Source organism: Arvicanthis niloticus, chromosome 13 (assembly GCF_011762505.2).
Source record: "Arvicanthis niloticus isolate mArvNil1 chromosome 13, mArvNil1.pat.X, whole genome shotgun sequence".
Lineage (NCBI taxonomy): Eukaryota > Metazoa > Chordata > Mammalia > Rodentia > Muridae > Arvicanthis > Arvicanthis niloticus.
The window spans coordinates 76,092,304-76,113,412 of NC_047670.1; the positions used below are offsets into that span (position 1 = coordinate 76,092,304).

Below are 21,109 nucleotides of genomic sequence, written 5' to 3' on the forward strand. Positions count from 1 at the left end.
TTTCTGAGACTGTCCCTTCAAACCCCAGAGCTCACCAAACCACATCTCCTGAAAACCACAGAGCAAAGGAAAATCCAATGTTTTCTAGAATAAGTTTTCAAATGCACAGAGCTGATTGATCAGAGAAGGATTGATCAGAGAAGGGACAGCTGTCACTGAGCAGGATGGAGGGGTGGGTGATCTGGAAGCCCCTGAAGGGAATGTGTTCTTTCTTAGTCTTCCTGGTTGTTCCTCTCCTAAACGAGGAACAGCAGGCACAAGGGGCTAGCAGTTGAAAATAGGCAGCTTGCAAATACCATTATAAAAAGTGCATGGAGTGGTGAGGTAGGTCGGCACCTGGAACGTGTGGTAAAGCAAAGTGGGGAAGTTGAAGCATGACAGGTTCAAGCCTCACCTCACATTGGACCACAGAAGCGATGAGTGTGGGTTTGGAAGAGGAAGCAGTTATGAAAATCTAAAAACCTGACCTGAGAAGCTCACAGTGTTTCTAGAGTCGATGATGATTATGATGATGGGAGTGGGGGACAGTGGGGTGAACTAAAGCCAGTCAGGAACTGGTCATACGCCAGCAAGTGTTTTGTGGCTCATGGGCAGTAAGTTAATGTTCACAGAAATTTGAGAAGAGTATTAATCTACCCATTTTTAAATGAGAAAGGTGAGGCATGCGGTTTGAAAAGCCCCACCCCCCACATCTTCATAGGTAGTAAGTGTCCATCTGGAGTGTGACTGAAGGTGCCCAGCTAAGGACAGTGTGTCAGATCCTAGCACATGTTTGCACATTAGCACAGCAACTGAGTTCACATTCTCCTGTGTGCTTCAGTGAAAACTGGACAGCGTGAGATACTGTCCTGGTATGGAAGCCTCTGGGTCCTTGGCTCCTGGCACATAGGAACACTTTGGAAAGATTCCTTCAGATCACTCTGAGAAGGGGAACCTGAGAGGAGGGAGATTCTGCTTTTGCGCTCGTGCTAGCATACCCAGTACCCAGCATGCACCATATCCAGCCAGAAGCCTTCCTGAAGAGCAGTACTCAATCAGTAATTTACAGACAGTAGTAACTTTGAGATCTGGAAAGACCAGAACCTATACAGATGATCATCGTAGAAGCCTGGCAGGATCCCCACATTCGATGCAAACAGAGCAGAAGACACTTTCTGGAGGCACCTGCTCCGAGCTTTGGCTCCAAGCAGCCTTGTGAATGCGTGGGAATTTCCCCTGTACAAATAAGCTCTGTAGGAGAGGAGGCATCTGTAAAGACCATCCTGCCCCGGTTCCCGCCAGCTCTGAACCAGGGAATTGTGACAATACTCTGTACCCTGCCCACCAAGCTTTCTCTTGTACCAGTGTTCGCACTTCCCTCCTCCAAGAAGTACCCCAGCCTGCCCTCTGTCCCCCACTCCTCCTGGCTGCAGAACACTCTCTCTTCTAGGACTGTTGTAGCGCTGACATCCTCAGACTGCTAAACTAACCATCTCTTTAGGGAATGAGTAATCCGGTCTTGAGAACAATGGGGACTCGAGTGGCCTTGGTGTGCTAATGACGGTTGCCCAATCGCCTTCTAATAGGCAATCAAAATTCTTTTAGTTCAGCACACTCCCTTATGAGACACAATCGACTCCTTCTAGCATTTTGGAGGGGAGTGCATATGTGCGTGCATGCGTGTGTATGAGGATGTGTGGCAGCCAGTGAGTCTTGCTTCCCTAGGCAACCAACAGAGACCAGGGCAATGGTGACAGTTTACAGCATGGCAAACACATTCCAGCATGTATGTTGAGAAAGGGAAAGACAGGAACTGGGATCATCAATAAGACACAAAATCACTCTCAGCTTAAGTTCATAGCTCCCACAGGACACATACCAAAGCTTGCTTCCCAGCAGAGCCCTGAGAACTACACATGTTGTAGACCCATTAAATGGATCTGAAGGTTGAAACTTGGAGAGGCTGTGGCTTGCTTAACACATTCCAGCTAAGACAAGACACATGTGGGACCAGACCCTGGGCTTTCTGCTGAACTTCCTTTTTTCCTGGAGCAGAGGTACAGAGACAGCAAGTGGTACTGGGGACTACTCCTGTCTTCTGATACTCAGAGGCTACACCATCGAGTCTACCACAGAAGTTACTGACATCTGCCCAGGTCGGATAGTCAGTTCAGAGGGATGCTCAAGTTTCTGAATCATGCCCCCTGTTCTCTCTCCAAGGCTCCCTTTCAACTCCACGGGGTAGGAATTATAACACTGCTAGTTTGCCATGTTCCCTCCCTAAGATGTCCTAGGATGTAGGATAGTTTAAAACGTCTGTGAAACAGAAGGTGTAAGCCACACACTTAGGAAACACAGACATGAATGAAGGGGAGAAGCAGCGCAAACTTCTTTGGCTCCAAGCACTATCAGGTGCTATATCTTATATAGAAGTTGCTGAGAGATCCTGGCCCCGTTTTAAAGAAAACGTAAGTTATCATAGAGGCTGAAATGTGTGCCTTGGGTCACCCAGATGGTAACTGACTAGCCAGGCTTGCCCAACTCCGGAGCACATGCCTCTTGCCCTCAACCAGCCTGTGCCACCTGCACCACCTATGCCTTCTCCACTCAACCCCCAGAGGTGACCCTTCCTCTCTGTGCTCTGTCCAGACCTCATTTCTCTTTGTTCCTCTGCACTTTCCAAGTTCCCTTCTTCTCTTTCCAATGAAGCTTTCTCATCCTAGCAACCTGCCCCAAAGCCCATCCCACAGACAGGCTTTGGGACTGCAGCAAAACCTCACGTCCTGATTAACTACTTCTCTAGACCCTGGTTCCAGTCTACTCTGCGACTGTAATAAGCAACTACTCAGCCTGTCAAGGGTCAACACAGACGTCACCCCCTCCAAGGAGGTTTATGTGGTTAATACCATGCTGCTAGTCTGTTGGGCTCATTCCCCTAAACTTGGTTCCTGCCTTAGCTGAGAATAGTCTGCAGCACTGGCCCTTCTGCTACTTTGTCTGTTTGCTTGTTCATCAATACTAATCCTCCTTGTCACAGGGGCTTCTCAGCCTCCTGGTTGGGGGAGGGGGAAGGGGGACCCAAGAAGAGATAATCCCAACAATACAGGCTGACAGTATTCCAGAACATCTATCTGCACAGGCCCTTCCCCACCCCCACACAGCTGCCAAGAGAAGCTTTGGGAAACAGCAGGGGCGGGTGTGGTGATGTTTTGAGAGCTTTTTGAGGGATGGGGCCGAGAAAAGAGTTAAGAGTGGCATGCAGTGACAAGCCACCCAGCCCTGTGGGACTCTGGCAGGGCTGTGGGAGAAGGAAATTTCAGGGGAGTGGGGAAAGTCAAAGCTTGGGAGGAGTACAGGGGAGTCACAGACAATGGGGAGGCGGGGTGAGATGTTGAAAGCTGATAAATGGCCGAGGAGGGGCCACCGAGGCTTTTTAATGCAAGGTGGAAAGATGCAGATCAAGGGACAGACCCACTGAAGGCGGGCAGCAAAGCAGACAGCCCCTCAGAGTCACTGCTGGGCAGTGTGGGAGCCAGCAGAGGCCAGAGAGGAGGGAACCAAAGAGCTGTGTATAGAAGAGGCTGTGGATGCTGCAGCCTCAGTCTGCATCGGGGCTGGGGGGTGGGGGGTGGGGGGTGGGGACCACACTGCCTATTGCACATTTCTAGCCAGTGACCCTAGCTAGGCAGGTTACCAGCTCTGAGACTAACTTTCCTCATTTGTAAGACAGGAGCTAAATCTACATGCCAAGGAAGCTGCAGGGTGCAGCTGATACCTAGAGAGAGGAACTCTGCCCTCCTTACATTTGGAAGGACCCAGAAGCTGATCTAATCATTGGGGAAAAAAAAATTTTTTTTGTGAAAGCCCCTTGCTGAAATTTGCCAAAATACTAAGAAAGGCTTAAGTTCTTGAAACTCCCCAGGACTTGTAAGGACTGTAGGTTTGTCACAGGGAAGACAGACATCCCTATGTTGCATCCCTATAAGAACGATGCTTGCAGCCAGCTCCCGTGACAGAAGGGAGGCGGGGTTAGATGCAAGGAACCCTGGGTGAAACCACCGGATGCCTGTCTTGTGGCTTGGAGCCAAGCTCCTCAGACTCAGCCTGCTGGGGCAACTGGCTGGAAGCCAGCCTGCCACTGAAGCCCCCAAAGGCCTTCCAAGCTTAGCACTGGGGCATTTGGAAATGACTCTTCCTTCTGGAGAACCTCCCAACAGCCCAAGTTCCCAGCCCAACCCAGCAACAGAGCACTGATCAACTTGAAGACATCCAATTTCCTGGACTGATCGGAAAGCTGATAAAAACCAGGGCACCGAGTCCAGCAAAGGCATGGGAGCAACAGAGAGCTTGAAGGAGGGACTGACGGAGCACCTGGCTCTTTAATTCAAAAATACCTCCTGGGCCAAAGGGCTTGGCATATGACTCCTCCTTAGACCAAGAACTTTCCCAGCCTAGACACGCACATCTCACCCAAGGTCAGATGGAGTTAGGAAGTTAGTGAGCCAATGGTTGTTTCTCTTGTTCACCGTGTCCTAGATAAAAATCTCTGCAGCTGAGAAGCAGGTGGAATTAAATTTAGACTTCTACTGTGGCCCGCCCTGCCACAGCCTCCCTGGGGGAGGAGCAGCTGGCAAAGCTCCCCTGGGATCCACACTAGCTCCTGCCAGTTTGTATCTGATGGGTGATGGATGATGGGCCAACTTTGCTTCTGACTACCTGCCTTATGGGAAACCACTGACTCAGCATTACGGAATATCCCATCAAGCCCCCGCTGGGGTCTCCCAGGTCCTCTCAAGGAACGATGGGAACCAAATGAAATAATGCAAGCTAGGCATTTTATAGAATTCATAGAATTGCCTAATCTTTTCACTGGGATGACCTGGATGTGATGGTGTTCGGCCCTAATGAGACTGCTCGCTGACCACACCAGGAAACCTTCTCTAGTCTGAAGTCTCTCAGTGCCAGTCTCTATTAGTCAAGCTCTAGAAAACTTCCTATAGCCCAGAACATAAACATCTAGACTCTGAGAGTCCCTCCTTGCTTGCCTCTTCTCCCTCTCCCCATATTTCCAATGCCCCTGTCCTGAGGCATCTCTTTGCCCACAGCCTTAGAACTGGGATATTTGGTTCCCTCCTTTTGGTTTATAGTTTCCACTCCTCTCTGACTAAGATAGTTGAGTCTTCTGAGGTTAGAAAAGGCAGGGCTGTGTTTTCTAGGACAATCCTGCCCAGAAGGAGGATGAGAAAGATGACCTGTGACTGGCCCTGTCCTATGCTTTTTCCAAAGTCACCCTTCAAGCATCATATACATGTGAGTGATCCCAGTCCACACCTTCTAATGGGTCTAGTGCTACCAAAACAAGCTCAGGTTTGCTTTACGATCCTGGCTTCATGATTGTCCTCTACTTGATTTAGCTTTCCCTGGTGTCTGACCTTATTCTTCCCATTAAACATACAAAGTATGTTTGCTTGCTTTCCTCTGGCTGTCCCACATGCACACTTCAGGCAACAGAGATGTGGAATGCTCCCATGTACACATCCCCACCATCCCTGTGACTTCCCTCAACCTGGTGCCAAGCAGTCAGTCAACATTGCTTGCAACCTGAAAACTCCCCCAAGGGGCCTCGCTCATCACAGTCAACAGATGGTGTCTCTCACTGGGACCAAATCTGCTGTAGTTCCCACCTGTCCAACTAGGTCATCAGCTGGGGCCAAACCTTCTTGCCTAGACAGGCTCTTCAAATCTCTGCAGGTAACAAACCCAACTCCCTCCTCCCCAGGCTTCTCCTCAGATCCTCCAGCCTTCCCTTCTTTCATGGCCAGGCTCCTGATGCCCACCACTACTGTCCCTATCACTGCTCACTGAATGGGCTCCTCTTTCTTACTAATCTTGGCATTCAGAGCCCCCGAGTGGTATCACAACAGAAGGGCCTGAATATCTCCTCTTCCTGATTCTTCTCTTCCTGGTTCCCACAGTCATCACCACGCCCTTTTGACTAATGTGTTCTCACCAACATCTAAACACTGTCAATCATTTTTATGTTAGCTGCTGTCTACCCTACTCTCCCTTGGCTACTGCCCGGACTCTTGGCTTTTTATTTCAAATACAGAACCCTGCTTCCATGTCCTCCCCCTCTTTCTCCATTGGGATAATCCCTCTGCTTACATCTCCCTTCTTTAGCCTATTTCCAAAGCCTGCTACCAAAACATAATGTCAGGTGCGTCTGAGAATACATTTTGCCAATATAGGTTGTGGTCAAAACTGAATGCATCTCATATCTAAATTCTGTCTATATTCCTTTGTTGAATGAAAATCTTATGATATACCTGAAGACAGGCTGAAATTCTACCTAGGATGGAGTTATGGAGTGGTTTACTCCATTTTAAAAGTTTCTGCATCTTGTTGATCTTAAAGCATCTATTAAAGCCACTCTGGCCCTTGAATGTACCTCAGTTCCCTTGCCTCCTGGTTTAGTTCCTCTCCTTATCTTTTAGTCTCCTGTCCAGAGATCCCTACCTGGCTACCTGCCCACATTTGCCCGTGCTTTAACCCCCAAGCCCTGGACCACTTTCCAGTCTCCAGAAGCCATCTCCACCTTCTAATAACCCCTGGTATAGTTCCATCATTCCAGTCTGCTTGGGTCCTCAGGGGTCTTGTTTATGCCATCAAGCTGGACCAGAGAGCCCTGTGCACCCACCCTTCTCTGCCTGACCTGGTGCTAAGAGTGCAAGTGTGTGTCACTATTCCAGGCTTTTAAATTCTGCTTTCTCTTCCCTCTGAACCTTCTTTCCCTCATATGTCATCTGTGTTTCAGCAGCTCAAGATTCAGAAATCTATCCATTCTATGCGGCATCTCACTCCTTATGCCACTGCCTGTTGCACGATAATTCACTCCAGTTTGATTGCATCCCATAATAAGCCACCGTAAGAGCTACACAAATATCCTGTTAAACAGTTGTGCAGCTTGGCTTTTGAAGAATAAGCAACTTTACAGACTAGTAAGGATGAGAGTTTAGGGGCCTTTCCAAGATGGTGCGCTGCTTGTAAAATGAAAAAATAATAAAGGCAGTAATCCTTGTCGGACCATTGATACCACCACAGGGATGTGCTTCCATTGCAATCATGGGAACCTGAGTTTTCTCCCAGAATTTAAAAGCCTGGAATAGTGACACACACTTGCAATCTTAGCACCAGGTCAGGCAGAGAAGGGTGAGTGCACAGGGCTCACTGGACAGCCAACCAACTAGCCTAATTAGTGAGTTACAAGCCAATAAGAGAACCTGTCACCCCACACACACATACAAAAGAGGGGGGATAAATGGCACCCAAAGACTGAAAGCTAATGTCCTTTGTTTCCGTAGGCATGTGCACACAACTGCACATATGCCCACATGCTCCTGTGCACTTATGTACCCATACCCACAGAAGAAGAAAAACAATAAGCCTTAACTTTTCAAATTAGAATTAATTTCAAAGAACTGACAAAATAATAACTCGTCTTCTGACCACACAATATACGGAAATCACAGAGAAATTTATTGTAGGAAAAAAAAAAAAAAACCAGAACTGCCAAGCCCTTCAGAGTTCAGCATCCAATCAGGAAGTGAGGTCACAAGCATTACCCAACAGCCCCTGCAGAGAAGCTCTCCCGGACAGAATTATAGACTCAGCGGTTGTAGGGACTAGGCAAGCAAGTGAAAGGGTCTCTGGAACATGAAGCAAAGGCATTCCCTCTCGTGACTGTTCATTGGCTGCTACTTTCCTCTTCCTGCCCCCTCAGCACAGCTCAGGTGTTTTTGATAGAACTGTAAATTAAATTTTAAATTAGGAGACAAAGTCTGACAGGGTGCTCAGAATCAGAGAACAGAGGGACCGAGGAGGTCTGAGAACAAGTCTTGGGTTGTTTGCAAAAACCCTGGCCATTTCCAAATTGGCACAAGGCTGGATCGCTCTACAACCCAAGTCACTAATTCTCATTCCCCAGGCCCAGACAATTGCATGGAGCAGGGCTGCCTCACAGGTGCCCCATGTTTGAGCACTTTCAGTAGGGAAGGGGCTGGCTCTGGGCTGTGGAAGGGGAAGGGACAGAAACAGAACTTGATTGACCACCCTATCCTATCACACCCACTGCTAGGGACAATCTCCCTTAAGTCTCCTTACCAACTAAACTGCTGGGCAGGGACTGTTAACCAGTGGATGGCACCGCTCAGCACAGGCATGGCCTACAGGTACCGAATCAGAACAACAGACCTACCCTTGCTGACATGGTGAAAGAGCATGAATCCTACAGAGCAAAGGGTCCGAAGGCTCTTGGCTCAGACAGACCCCCTCTCTAAGCAAGCTTGCCTTGCAATAATTTCGGTAGGCTGGGATGGGTTATTGTTTACTGAGCAGCCCAGTTTAGAAACGGGGACCTGGGACTGAGGTTCTTAGTGAAGTTGTTCACCAAGGTCTTTTTCTTCCTTGCTGGACAAAGCCCCTGAGGGTCAGGACAGTGGCAAGACCAGCGGAGAGGTGCCTACGTGAGCGTGTCTGTCTCTTCCTCTCCTAGAGTCTAGTGTCACCTGGAAACTTGCTGAGACCCATTGGGAAAAGATAGGTGAGGGAGCCCGGGAGGGATTGGGGGAGAAGGCGGTAGACATGTAGCGGCGTGGCTGCTACTCCACCACGTGCCTCCGCGAGCTGTGGGTGGAGGTCTGCAGTATCTGCGTGCGGGAGGAGCCGCCGCCGCTGCTGTATTTGCTGCTGCTTCTGCTGCTCGAGCCGTAGCTCCCTCCTCCGCCGCTGCCGCCGCCCCCGCGGGAGCCTGCTCCTCCTCCGTAACTGCCGCCCCCGCGGGAGCCTGCTCCTCCTCCGTAACTGCCGCCCCCGCGGGAGCCTGCTCCTCCTCCGTAACTGCCGCCCCCGCGGGAGCCTGCTCCTCCTCCGTAACTGCCGCCGCCGCCGCCTCCGCGGGAGCTGCCACCGTAACTTCCTGAGCCACCGCCAATGGTCACCTGGCTACTCTGCACCGCTGTACCAGGGAAGGACAGACACAGAATGGCCAAGAGAACTCGGCAGGGGGACCCGGCAGCACCTGCCCTGAGCTCCTGCAGCCAGGGATCAATGGTGCCCTCCCCTTTGCTAACAGAGGCACTGGAAGTCAACGGGCTCACTTCAGAAGGATGTAGGCATTCCTTTAAGTAAAGTGTGACGCCCCTCTTTAGAGACAGGTCCTCTGTGCTCAGTTCTTACTGAGTGCACATCCTAATGATCTCTAGCTGGTGTTGTCAAGTATTTCAAGCAAGGAAAGCGGGCCTTGCTCACTTTGGTGTTTTTTGTATGAGATTAGAAAACAAAAGCAACCGGGCCCAGCCCACCTTCTGCCCAGCACCAACCAACCAGCCTCCTGTCCCGGGATGCTGCTACTTACAGATGCTCACTTGATTCTGCAGCGCCCCCGACATCCTGTGAAATCAAAGCAAGCCCATCAATCATAGGAGCAGAGAGGCTGGTAGAGCAGAGAGGTGTCCCGCCCAGCATTGACATGCAGCCTTGTAGCATCTGTGGGTCACACATGGCTGCACCCAGCTTTGGCTAGGGTAAGAGCTCAGTGCCCGGGAGAAGGGGGTTGGTAGCAATGACTTCTTCCCTACCCTTGTAACCTGTACATCCTAAGTTGAATGTTCCCACTCACCCTGGACAATCTTCTCGGGAACACATGGAAAAGCCTCTCTCCAGTCTCATTACTCCATGGGTACATCCACATCTTTGGCCCATGGAACGTGGCTGCTATACACTCACCTGCTCTCCTCGCCCTCCAAAAGCTCTCGGTAGGTGGCGATCTCTACGTCCAAGGACAGCTTGGCAACCAGCAATGCCTGGTAATCTCTCAGCATCTTGGCCAGTTCCTCCTTAGCCTGCTGTAGGGCCTCATCCATTTCTCTCAGCTTCTGGCTGGCATCCTGGAGAGCCCTCTCTCCTCTCTCCTCTGCATCGGAAATGGATCCATGCATCTGTTCAATCTAAATCAGAGACAGGTGGGGGAGCACAGAGGTGTTGAGCTCCTGGAATCTGATCTGGGCCCTATGGGAGGTTGCATGTCTGGTGAGCCCACCCTGAGTCCTGTCCTACCTGCTTCTTGACGTTGTCGATCTCTGCCTGCAGTCTCTGAATGTTGCGGTTGAGCTCTGAGATCTCCATCTTGCTATTCTTCAGGTCATCTCCATGTTTCCCAGCTGTGATCTGCAGCTCCTGGTACTGAGAGCCAGAGGCACCACCACGGTCAGTATCAGTAGTTCACTAGACTCTCCCAGAGAAAGATCTGGGCTGCTCTCTCTTGGAATAAGCCCACCTAGAGTTGTGATCACACATACTCACACTAACCCCAAACCTCCCTCAGCTGAGCAGCAAAAAGAGACAGTACACACAGACACATACAAACACACACACATACACAATATGTACACATGCACACATGCACACATGCACAGTACATACACACATTCATGCACATACATGAATACACCGTATACACACACATAGTATGTACCTGCAAAAAGAGACAGTACACATACACACACATCACTGTAGCAGGTCTCCCTCATCTCTCATTCCCACTAGTCTATGGCCAGGCTCATATCCCACAGAGACAAACCTGTTTCTTTGTGTTCTTCACTGTTTTCAGGTACCTAAGCCTTCACACAGCTAAACCCACACAGGACTCCCTCCCTTTTTCCTGCCCACCATATTCTTTGTCTCTTTTCCAGAATGATTCTCCTAGCAGAATCTGCTGGTCTCAGAAACCCTCAGAGCACCCATATTCATTTCTTTCTTTCTTTCCTGTGGCAGTATAGCTTTATCAACTAAACTATACCCAGGGCATCCTCAGCAAGAGCCAACAACAACAACAACAAAAAAATGTGCATTCTGACGAGGCTCTCCTTCCCCAGTCTCCTGACAAAATCCACTGCAGCCCAGAGTGTGTTTTCAGACTGTGGGAGAGGTCAGTGATACTGAAATTGGCTTTAAAATCCACAAAGCAAGCCGGGCGGTGGTGGCACACACCTTTAATCCCAGCACTTAGGAGGTAGAGGCAGGCGGATTTCTGAGTTCGAGGCCAGCCTGGTCTACAGAGTGAGTTCCAGGATAGCTAGGATTACACAGAGAAACCCTGTCTCGAAAAAAAAAAAAAAAATCCACAAAGCAGGTGGCCACATCCTAGTTACTCAGAACTCAGTGACTGGGGGCTTCAGCCTTTGTTCCTGCAGCTAGAGTCTTAACCACTCAAAAACATGAATTCATACCCAAGAGGTTGTCAAAACTATGCCCAGTGGCACAGTGACAAGTGTATTTACCCAGTTATGTTCCCAAACTGCTAGGAATGTTATAAAATATTTGGACTCACAGAAAGTAACTCTAAGATTTCTAAGTGACATATTTAAAAAGTAGAAAACTTTAAAAAAAAGTGCTATAATAAGAAAAATAAAAGTAACAAATGTTGTGGGGGTTAAGAACCCGTTTGTAAATCATATACCTGGGTTTAGTGAGTGTTTTTCAGGACAGTTGCTGTTAAAGGGGTTAGGAAAATTAGGTAGCCTAGCACCTATGCGTTCTCCAGAAGAATTAACTAAAAGAATTAAATTAACTAAACGTAAGCACACGAACAAAACAGGCAGGAACTATCCTATCATATTTAGTGTCAAGGAGAGAAAGATAATTTCTGAAGTCTTTATCATAGACATGTTAGACTTTAAAGTCAGGAGGCAATAGCAGTTTGAGGACTGCTTGTTTATTTTGGGGGCAAACTCGAAACCCAAGCTCACCTTGGTCTGGTACAAGGCCTCAGCCTCGTCCTTGCTCTTCTGTGCAATTAATTCATACTGGGCACGCACGGCATCGATGATGCTGTCCAGGTCCAGGGAGCGGTTATTGTCCATTGACAAGATAACATTGGTATCACTGACCTCTGTCTGTATCTGAGACAGCTCCTGTGTGACACAGAACACAGTTTACTTCTTCCACCCTTCTCCCTCAAGGATGTCTAGAGAAGCCAGAAACCTGGACTAGAAAGGCCTCTTGAGAGAACATTCTCTTAATTGTCCTGTGCTATGAAATATACAGGGAAGGTCTTAAGTGTTTTGACTAAAGGCATCTGGGCAGGAGGAAGGAGCCTGGAGCCCCAGCAAGCTTCTCTTGTACTGCCCAGCCTTGCTGTGGCTTCACTACCTTTTTGATACAGGCCATTGACAGACACAGTTATTCCTTGTTGTCATAAGAGTTCTCATTGTAAGGAATCCAGTTTGGAGACACTTGACTACCAAGTTAGGTCATGCATTCTTCTGTTGAATGGGCGTCTCCATAAGGTAAGCAGAGCTTCTGACACAACACTCAGGTCAGAGCATGAGCCCCCATGTTAGACACAGGCGACAGGTGGGGAGCTCACTCTCTTGCTCTACTTCAGTTGTCCTTACCACAAAATCCCTTCTATTGCCTTCTCTGGGGTTCTCCCAGAGTCCTGTGGACTTCCCACAGTGTGTGAAGACCTGGTTGTTACCCTCATGTCCCAGGTGACCTGAGAGCATGAAGCAGGGAACTACCTTACCTTCACCGATCTCAACCCACATCTCCACTGGCTCCACCAGAACCATCGAAGTTGAGGGAATGACCCAATTGAGGGAGGAGGCTAGTGAGGTGAACTTTCTCCATTTCACACCCTTATGGGATATGGGAAAAGAAAAGGGGCTTCTTAGAACTGCACTCACCGTATCAAATAGATATTTCAGGAAGTTGATCTCCCCATACAGTGTGTCCACTTTGGACTGCAAGTCTGATTTACTCATGAAAGCAGCATCCACATCCTGTGTAGCAAAGGTGTTCGATTTCATCACCCAGGCATTGTCAGCCACCAGCTTCCTGGCTACCCCCAGGACAGTGGCAAACGCTCTCTGGTTTACTTTCTGGCTAAAAATGTCATTACTTATGTCAGATCTGGAAACTGACTTTGCTAGCCAGAAAGGGGCACAACACCACCTTCACACCTTGGTCAGCGACATCAACTCCTCCCTAGGTCCCCACTCCCCCAGTCCCAAGGCTATACATAACTGACATTTGAAAGCTTTCCATTAACTTAATTTCCATTTCCAAAGCCTAGAGGACCCCTAGAGGCACAGTAGTGGGCCTGATTTTCTTGTGTGTCAGGGCCCTGCAACTGGACAGAGCATACTCCATATTTGTCCAAGAGTTCACCCTGTCTCTAACACAGAGCACACCGAGGGGTTTTCTCCTACCCAATCCTGAGCTCCCAAAGGACCCCTCTTTTCCTTTACCTTCTTCAAAACAACAAAGTCATTCTCCGCATTGGTCCGCTTGTTGATTTCATCCTCATACCTATGATGGAAGCAAGAAGCAGGCTGTAAGGGCTGACCTCAGCTCCTTGAGATTCAGGCTCCCAGCAGAAAGCCCAGACTCTCTCAAGCCTCCACTGTCCTGGACCCAGACCCCGCCCCCTGCTCACAGCAGTGCTGCCCCCTGCTTGGTACTCTAGCAAATGAATGGCTAGAGATAGCTCCCAAAACTCCTAACCAACAGGTTGAGGACCCAACAGGAAACCTCAGAGGCATGCATGCAGAATGCCCCCCAAATGTTTGCATTGATTCTGATGTCATGACTTCATAAATGTTTCCCTCAAGCTTTTTCCATTAAGGCCGTAAGGTAACAACCACCTTAACTAAATCTTTTAACAGAAAAACATTTCATCTACAGTTTTTTCTCCACCTCCAGTGTTTTATTTTTCCCCGAAGACTCACAAACAAGTGATCCTCCAATGGCCTAATACAGTAAGCACATCAAGGTGATGTCAAAAGAAGCACCCTTGAGGTAAAAGACTATAGAAGAGACCCCCTGGGCACTTACAATCACTTACAGACAGCTGGTCTGAAACTTGGCTGTCATCCCTGCCATGACTGCCCATGATAGCTCGTGCTCAGTAAGCACCAATATGGAGAATTACTATTATTATTATTATTATTATTATTATTATTATTTTATTAATTTTATTAATTTTTTATTATCGTTGTTATTTTGGTTTTTCGAGACAGGGTTTCTTTGTGTAGCCCTGGCTGTCCTGGAACTCACTCTGTAGACCAGGCTGATGAAGAATTACTAAGTATTGTTTCTTCTCAACCAGCGTTTCTCAGAGTGTGGTCCCCAGTGCACTAACATTAGTATTACACGTTCAAGATACATATGTACTGGCTGCATCCCAGACCTGCTGGATCTGGTGCGGGGTGCAGAGTCTGATGCAACAGGATGCATCTAAAATTTAAGAACCACAGGTCTACTCCTCAGAGCACTCAGCAAGGAGGGAACACTCCAGACAGAGAGGTGAACTTATAGTAGGGTTCACTAATCTCCTGCCTTTCCCTGCTCCATATAACTGATACCTGGCTGTCACCACTATCCTACACAGGACTGCCATATGTAAAACAGTGCCCCCTGTGGCTACACAATGCAGAGCCCACCTGCTGCCAGTTCCACCCTCAGCAAAAAGACCCTGACAGTCCTCTCCTTGACCCCTTTGCCCCGCCCTGGCTCCTCACTTGTTCTTGTAGTCCTCCACGATATCCTGCATGCTCCTGATCTCATTGTTCTGGCGGGACTGCTCGGTGGTCAGAGCATCCACCTGCCTTTGCAGCTGATTGATGAACGCCTCAAAGATTGAGTCCAGGTTGGTGGTTCGAGTGGAGGTGTTCACCTGCTGCAGCAGTTCCCATTTTGTCTGTAGCACCTGGTTCTGCTGCTCCAGGAAGCGCACCTAAAGAACACCCCAAGCTCAGAACAGCTTTCTCCATGGGATGAGAGATCAGTGGTTTTACAGCACACTCAAACCTCAGAAACTCAAGATGGGTCTTCTGACCATCAAGGGAGGCAATGTGGTTCCTTAGGTCACCTCCAGCCAGTTTCATCCAGCTATATCCCTCTATATAACAGACTTCTCACCCCACACTTAATTTATCCATGCCAACATGCCAACATGAGCAAATGCCACTTCCTTTGCCTTTGTTATTGGAACATAGAACATGACTGAGGACAAGACACAGAAGGAATAACAGGTCTTGGAATATTCTTAGGTGGTTGCCCCCACCATCCACTACCATGTTTGCTGCCTGCCACTGTGGTTTTTGAGACAGCAATGCCATTTAAATGCAATCATAACCCAGCCAGAAACTTTTTTTAATGTGTACTTTTGCCTTTTAAAATCTTGCAATGCATTTAGATGCCCCAAGTAAGAGTTTTGGGCTGACATATATTTGAAAAATGCCCAAATTTTTGCATTTTTCCTTTTGCAAAGGAAATACTTTGCTCACCTAGGAAAGAGAGCACAGAAATGGCTCTTTGTTTTCACCACTGCTTCCTCTTTAGCTGTGGGAACAAAGACTGGACACAGAGAGGGTTCTGGCTGCAAAGACCAAGTGCATGCATGGCAAGTGGTCCTTGTCACCAAACCCAGCTTTCACTTTTCCTCGATCCGTTGCCCACAGATGGACCTTCCTCTCCCATGTAGTGATAGAGGTGGGTGGGCTGTAGTGTGCTTCCCTCAGGCACATGCAGTTGTGTGCACACAGACATACTCAAGTGTATGCACACACACATACACAGTCTCACATACATATACATCACATACATATACATGTATTCCACATACATAAACATGTACTACATATACGTATCACATATACCTCCATATACATATCTACATGCTCAAATATTCACATCCACACAGACATCCATATTCACACACTCACTTGTACACAAGTGCATGTGTATACACTCATCCCTACATAAATACATTTATATACATTCATTTGTATGTGCACATCAACAGCCAGAGAGAGAGAGAGAGAGAGAGAGAGAGAGAGAGAGAGAGAGAGAGAGAGAGAAGCTCTCCAAAGTCCAGCACCCTTCTCCAGGAACTATGAAAGGGATGGAGAACCTCTGCTTTGTGGGGTCAGAGCAGCACTTTGCATATACTCCTATGATGAAGCACTCACTTTATGGCACCCAGAATTCCCAGGCCCCTGAGACTTCACCTGTCTAGAGAGCCAGCCCTGCCAAGTCCCTTTGGTTTCTGACTCTAATGAGATGAATGTGATAAGGGAGAATCGTTCTCAGACCTATCCTGACTGCCTTTATCACAGCAAGGGGTTGGGCAATCAGCCCTCACAGTAGACTTGTTAGCACAGCTTGTAACACCCCCACAAAAAATTCCTGCCACTATCTCTCTTCCTTCTGTAGTGTCACTCCCAGGGAGTGGAAAAATCAGTTCTGCACTCCATGACAGCAGTATGTTTGGTGACAGTGGCTTTGACACCTTCTCAGATTGTGGCTTTTACTCCAAACAAGGCAATACTCCTGGGAGGATTTATAAAGGAGAGGGTGCTGACCTTTGAAAGGATGGCTCTGCAACTCTATCAAGAATAGCCCTGGCTGTACCAAAAAGGAAGCAGAAACCAGGGTGAGAAATTACAGTAACAAAAGTTGCTTTCTTCCAGACTGGAGGCCCAAAGGCTGGTTGTCATCACAAGGCCTGCTCCAAAGGGAGAATATGAAGCCACTAATTTCTGTACCCTCCTGTAAAATGTAATAGGCCTCTGTCCTCATCAGGAGTCTTGATCAAGGTAAAATCCCAGATTAATTTCCAGTGTGGGACTTTGTTTGCCATTTTTCTCTGCTCCTCCTTTGGCCAACCTTGGCCTCCTGGTAGCATCTCCCTCACTGATGTCCTTGCTCCAGGAAAACCTTCTGGCCCCTGCCTGTACTCAGGCACCATAGTGACCAAACATGTTTCTCATCCCCAGTGATCAGACATAGACACAAGCACATAGTTCTGTGTCCCTTGGAGCTATCAATAACCATCCCTCTATGTCCTCCTCCTCCTGCTCACACCACTCCATCCCCAATGCTTGCCTTGATAACAGGCAGTAGCCATTGTGCCTTCCTCTGCAAGTAACAAAGGGAAGGTTTATACCATAGCTGTCTGTTGACCTCTTGTCAGAGACCTGAATGTGAGGAAAACCTCATGTGAATTAGGGTAAAGAGGTTCAAGGTGGCCCTTTGTTGACCCTGGGGGAGGGGGGCAAAAAGGCCAACTCAGACAGAAAGCCTCATATGTTACTGACCCTAGCTCCCAGAGAGACACTTGCCTGACACCCACCAACAGCTTCCTAGTTGCTGTTGCTGCTCTTCTCTCTAGCTGTACCACCACATCCCTTCCTTCTGCCATTTTCCCAGAAATTTTGACACTTTATATTCCCTGAAGGAGTCACACTTTTCATGCCTCCTCGCCGCATGGACATTCTCTGTCTGACAGCTGCTTGGCTCATCTTCTATCTTTAAGACCCAAATAAGATCTGGGGTCTCCCAGCAAAGCACTTCTAGTATCCAGCAGACACAGTTCGGGCGCCTTTGGGCAACCAATGACTAACACATCTCCTGTAAACCGTCACCGTTCTCTGCCATTCCATTTTGGAGCTTCCAGAGAGCATAATTTGTAGCCCTTATAGCTTTTATGTACAGTGGCATACAGGAGACCTAATCATTTATTTGTGGATTGAATGGGAGTGGGTCAGTTGGGCAGGTAGGTTGATAGATAGACGAATGCATGTTAATACACAGATGCGTGCATAGCAGGGAATGGGGGCAGGCATTTACGTTGGTTGTATATATGAGTGTGGGCAGAAGGAGGGGTAGATGATGGTTATGTGAATAATAGATGAGTGGGTAGGTAGATATATAGATGGATGGGTACAGATAGTGGCTGGGAGGATGATGGATGAGTGGGCGGGGTGGTGGGTAGGTGGATGGGTTGTATGGATGAATCGAGATAGATGGATGGATGTGAATAGATGATTGGATGTGAATAGATGATTAGATGTGTGTACCTGAGAAGATAAGTGGACAGCTGGATGTGTGTGGATGAGTAGGTAAATGAATGATGTGTGTGTGTGAGTGGATGGATGATGGATAGATGGATGGATGATTGATGGATGATGGATGGATGGATGGATGGATGATGGATGGATGGATGGATAGTGGATGATGGATGAATGATGGGTGGACAATGGATGGATGGAGGGAGGGAAGGATGGACAGACAGACAGACAGATGGTGGATGGATATGTTTAAATAGGTGGATGGGAGAATGGATACATAGGTGTGTGGTGATGGAGGGTAGAAGGATGGATGTGGGGAACACAGGTGATTGAGTGGATGCCGAGGTACACAGATGAGTGGGACATGGGTAATGATGAATTCCAGTGAGATGAGTGTCGTGTGCATCTGTTGGGTATCGCCACCTCCCTTATCTGCTTTCCTAATAACAGTGCATCCCTCTGCCCCAGAAACCTGTGTTAAATGCTTATGTCAAAGCCCCGTGAAAGCCTAAGTTAAAAGCCCAGGTTAACCGCTTTCTGAGTTCCCAGCACACAAGAGGAAGTGACTGCCATCAACTTAAACAGCACAGTGGTAGCTGGTAGCTGCATTCTGGCACAGTGTGAGGCCCTCTTGGCCATTCAACGGCCACCAGAGACTCTCCCTGACTTTACGGTACTCACCTTATCAATGAAGGAGGCAAACTTGTTGTTGAGAGTCTTGATCTGCTCCCGCTCCTGGGTCTTGATCCTCTGAATTTCAGGATCCACCTCCAAGTGAAGGGGCTCCAGGAGACTCTGGTTAATAGTCACCTCATGGATCCCGCCAGGAGGATAAGAAGGACCGAAGCCCCCAAGCCCAAAATTGCCAAATCCAGCACCCCCAAATCTGCCACCTCCACCATAGCCACCCCCAAAGCCACCTCCACCAAAACTTCTTCCTCCCCCAATTCCTCCTCCAAATCCTCCTCCTGCCCCTCTACTCTGGCAGAAACCACTGGCACTTCGCCCCACTAGGCTCCCAAAGATGCTTTTACTGCCACCCAGATTGTAGAGACTCCTGGAACCGAACCCACCACCATAATCACCTCCACACCTCCTCGACTGACACACAGACACCAGAGACTGTCTCCCACCTCCAAAGCCTGAAGACCTGGTGCTATAGGCCCTCCTGCTCCTTGAGCTAAATGCAGACTGAGAACTGAATTGGCGGCTCATGGTTGCTAGGGCAACCAGAGGCACAGGTAGCAAGGGCCCAGCTGAAAGGAGGCAGAGAGCAGGGACTGAGGGAGCTGCGACTCTCTTGGAAAGGACCTGGCTCAGGCCCTATATATACACACATCTGCTGGGCTGGGTACTTTCCAAACCCTGGGAGGGGAGTATTTGCCTGCCAGTAGCATCTGCTTACAAACCTCATACCTATGTGTTGCTGAAATGGCATTGTAGACAAACTCCCCCAACTTGATCACTTATCATTCATCTCTTACTACGGGAAGACCAAAGAGTAGCAATCTATCAGGATCTCAGTGTTGGAAACTCCTGTAGCGTTTCTCCTTAAATCTCAAATTGATCTTTTCCTAAGAAGCAGCATTGAGTTGTTTGTTTGGGGGTGTGCCGGAAAGACCTAGGATAAAACTATGAAGTGTTTCGTGACCTTGGGACCACAGCTGGGATGAAAGTGGAGACACTTGCTGTAACAGGGCTGTAGCCGTACACATAGTCTGTTTTTGTTTTGTGTTTTTTGTTTGTTTGGTTGGTTGGTTGGTTGGTATGTGTGTGCATACGTGCTTGCATGCAAACAAAATATCTTGTGAGCATCTCCCTGTATGAATGTCTCCTAGACTCAGAGGAAAACTACCCCAATATATCTTCTTCTATTCTAATATTTCTTAACTGATACCAACAATATTTTTGTAAAAAGCAAAATGAGTGGCTGTCTTTTAAGGAATATGTAAAAACCAAGCCTTAATTTGGTTTTAGGATTATTATTTTTATTTGGTCAGCATAAAATTGTTCTCCTGGCAGAACCAGCGACAATAATACTGAGTTTTTAAAGAGTTACTCTCAAATTCTGTACTTATCAGGGAGTAGTAGGAAAGGAACCTTGGCTCATGTGTACTCTCTGAGAAGGAAGGGCTGTCCCCAGTAGAGAGACCTAATGTGAAGTTCATGAGAGTCTACATGTGTTGTCCAACAGAAGTGTGTGTTTGCATCTGGACATAAATAGCTGGTGGATTTCATCCAAAATGTTGTGAACATGAAAAGAAAGAATAAATGTCCAGCTTCAGAAAAAAAAAAAAGGTTAATTATTTGCCCACATGGACACAATTGTTTAAAACCAGAAGGAAGCTTAGCAGGACCAGAAAAGGTCATTATACAATGTTGCAGATGGCCGGTGCTCAGCTCAGCATAGAGGAATTGCTCTCTTGCAAATTGTGGAACATTTTCTCCTAATGTTTTTAAATGCTCTTTTTCGATGTGTTCGTGCAAATTAATCTTTTTTTTTTCCCAATAGTTGGGGCCAACTCCCAAGTGTCCCAAATTTGGGGCAGAAATCTCAAACAAATCGAGAAAGATCAGGTGGCCTGTGAAATTAAGAGATGGCTAGTAACAGCTTTGGAGAGAAACATCCTGCAGCTGGAAGTGTCCAGAGGGCTGCTGCCAGACTACAAACCTTATCACTTTCCACAACATTCTGATCATGGGAACTCTTTAGTGGGTCATCTTGGGAATCAATGCAGATGGGAAAATGGGTGAACCTGAGATACGGAAGCAAAAGCTCCAATTTCACTTTCAGACCCTGCTTCTGCCTGGCTGTTGTCATCTCAGACAAGCTGCTTGCTCCAGAGCCTTGGATGCTACAGTCTTTCCAGACTCCATGAATTGAAGCATAGCAGAACATACTGCAATACCCTCAACATACATGCATAGCTCCTCTCTCCCTCACCCCTGCCCCATCCTGGTGAGCAGCTATGGTTTCCAACTTAAGCTGAGACAGTCCTGTACAAAACAGGTGGCCATCCTAGTTCTTCTTAATCTATTCCCAATCTTTGAAGTCCCAACCTCTAGGGACTTTAGATAAGGTGAAACCAGGTCTCCCAACCCCTCACTCAAAGATAAGGAGAACGAATGCAATACAGACAGAAAGAGTTGAAAATGGAATTCTGGAGCTTCGTATGCATGATTAAGTTGCCCAAAGGCCAGGATTCTGAGTCAAGCAG

The 21,109-nt window shown here is 48.0% G+C and overlaps 1 protein-coding gene across 1 annotated transcript; it reads right to left on the minus strand.

Annotated features, from left to right (window-relative positions):
* Positions 1–7,518: 7,518 nt before the first annotated feature.
* On the minus strand, positions 7,519–19,171 carry Krt77 (keratin 77). Its single transcript, XM_034516676.2, has 9 exons — positions 18,573–19,171; positions 14,559–14,773; positions 13,287–13,347; positions 12,723–12,818; positions 11,784–11,948; positions 10,093–10,218; positions 9,763–9,983; positions 9,392–9,426; positions 7,519–8,992 (listed from the first exon to the last, which is right to left on the minus strand). The coding sequence occupies exons 1-9, from the start codon at positions 19,104–19,106 to the stop codon at positions 8,637–8,639; spliced, it is 1,809 nt and encodes a 602-aa protein (XP_034372567.1). The 5' UTR covers positions 19,107–19,171; the 3' UTR covers positions 7,519–8,636.
* Between the last annotated feature and the right edge of the window lie 1,938 nt (positions 19,172–21,109).

Coding starts and splice junctions, on each gene's coding strand:
- Krt77 (XM_034516676.2), bottom strand. CDS start 19,106: ATGAGCCGCCAATTCAGTTCTCAGTCTGCATTTAGCTCAAGGAGCAGG. Junction 11,949..12,722: donor TGAAATATCTATTTGATACG/GTGAGTGCAGTT, acceptor TGTGTCACACAG/GAGCTGTCTCAGATACAGAC. Junction 8,993..9,391: donor GCAGAATCAAGTGAGCATCT/GTAAGTAGCAGC, acceptor TCCCTGGTACAG/CGGTGCAGAGTAGCCAGGTG.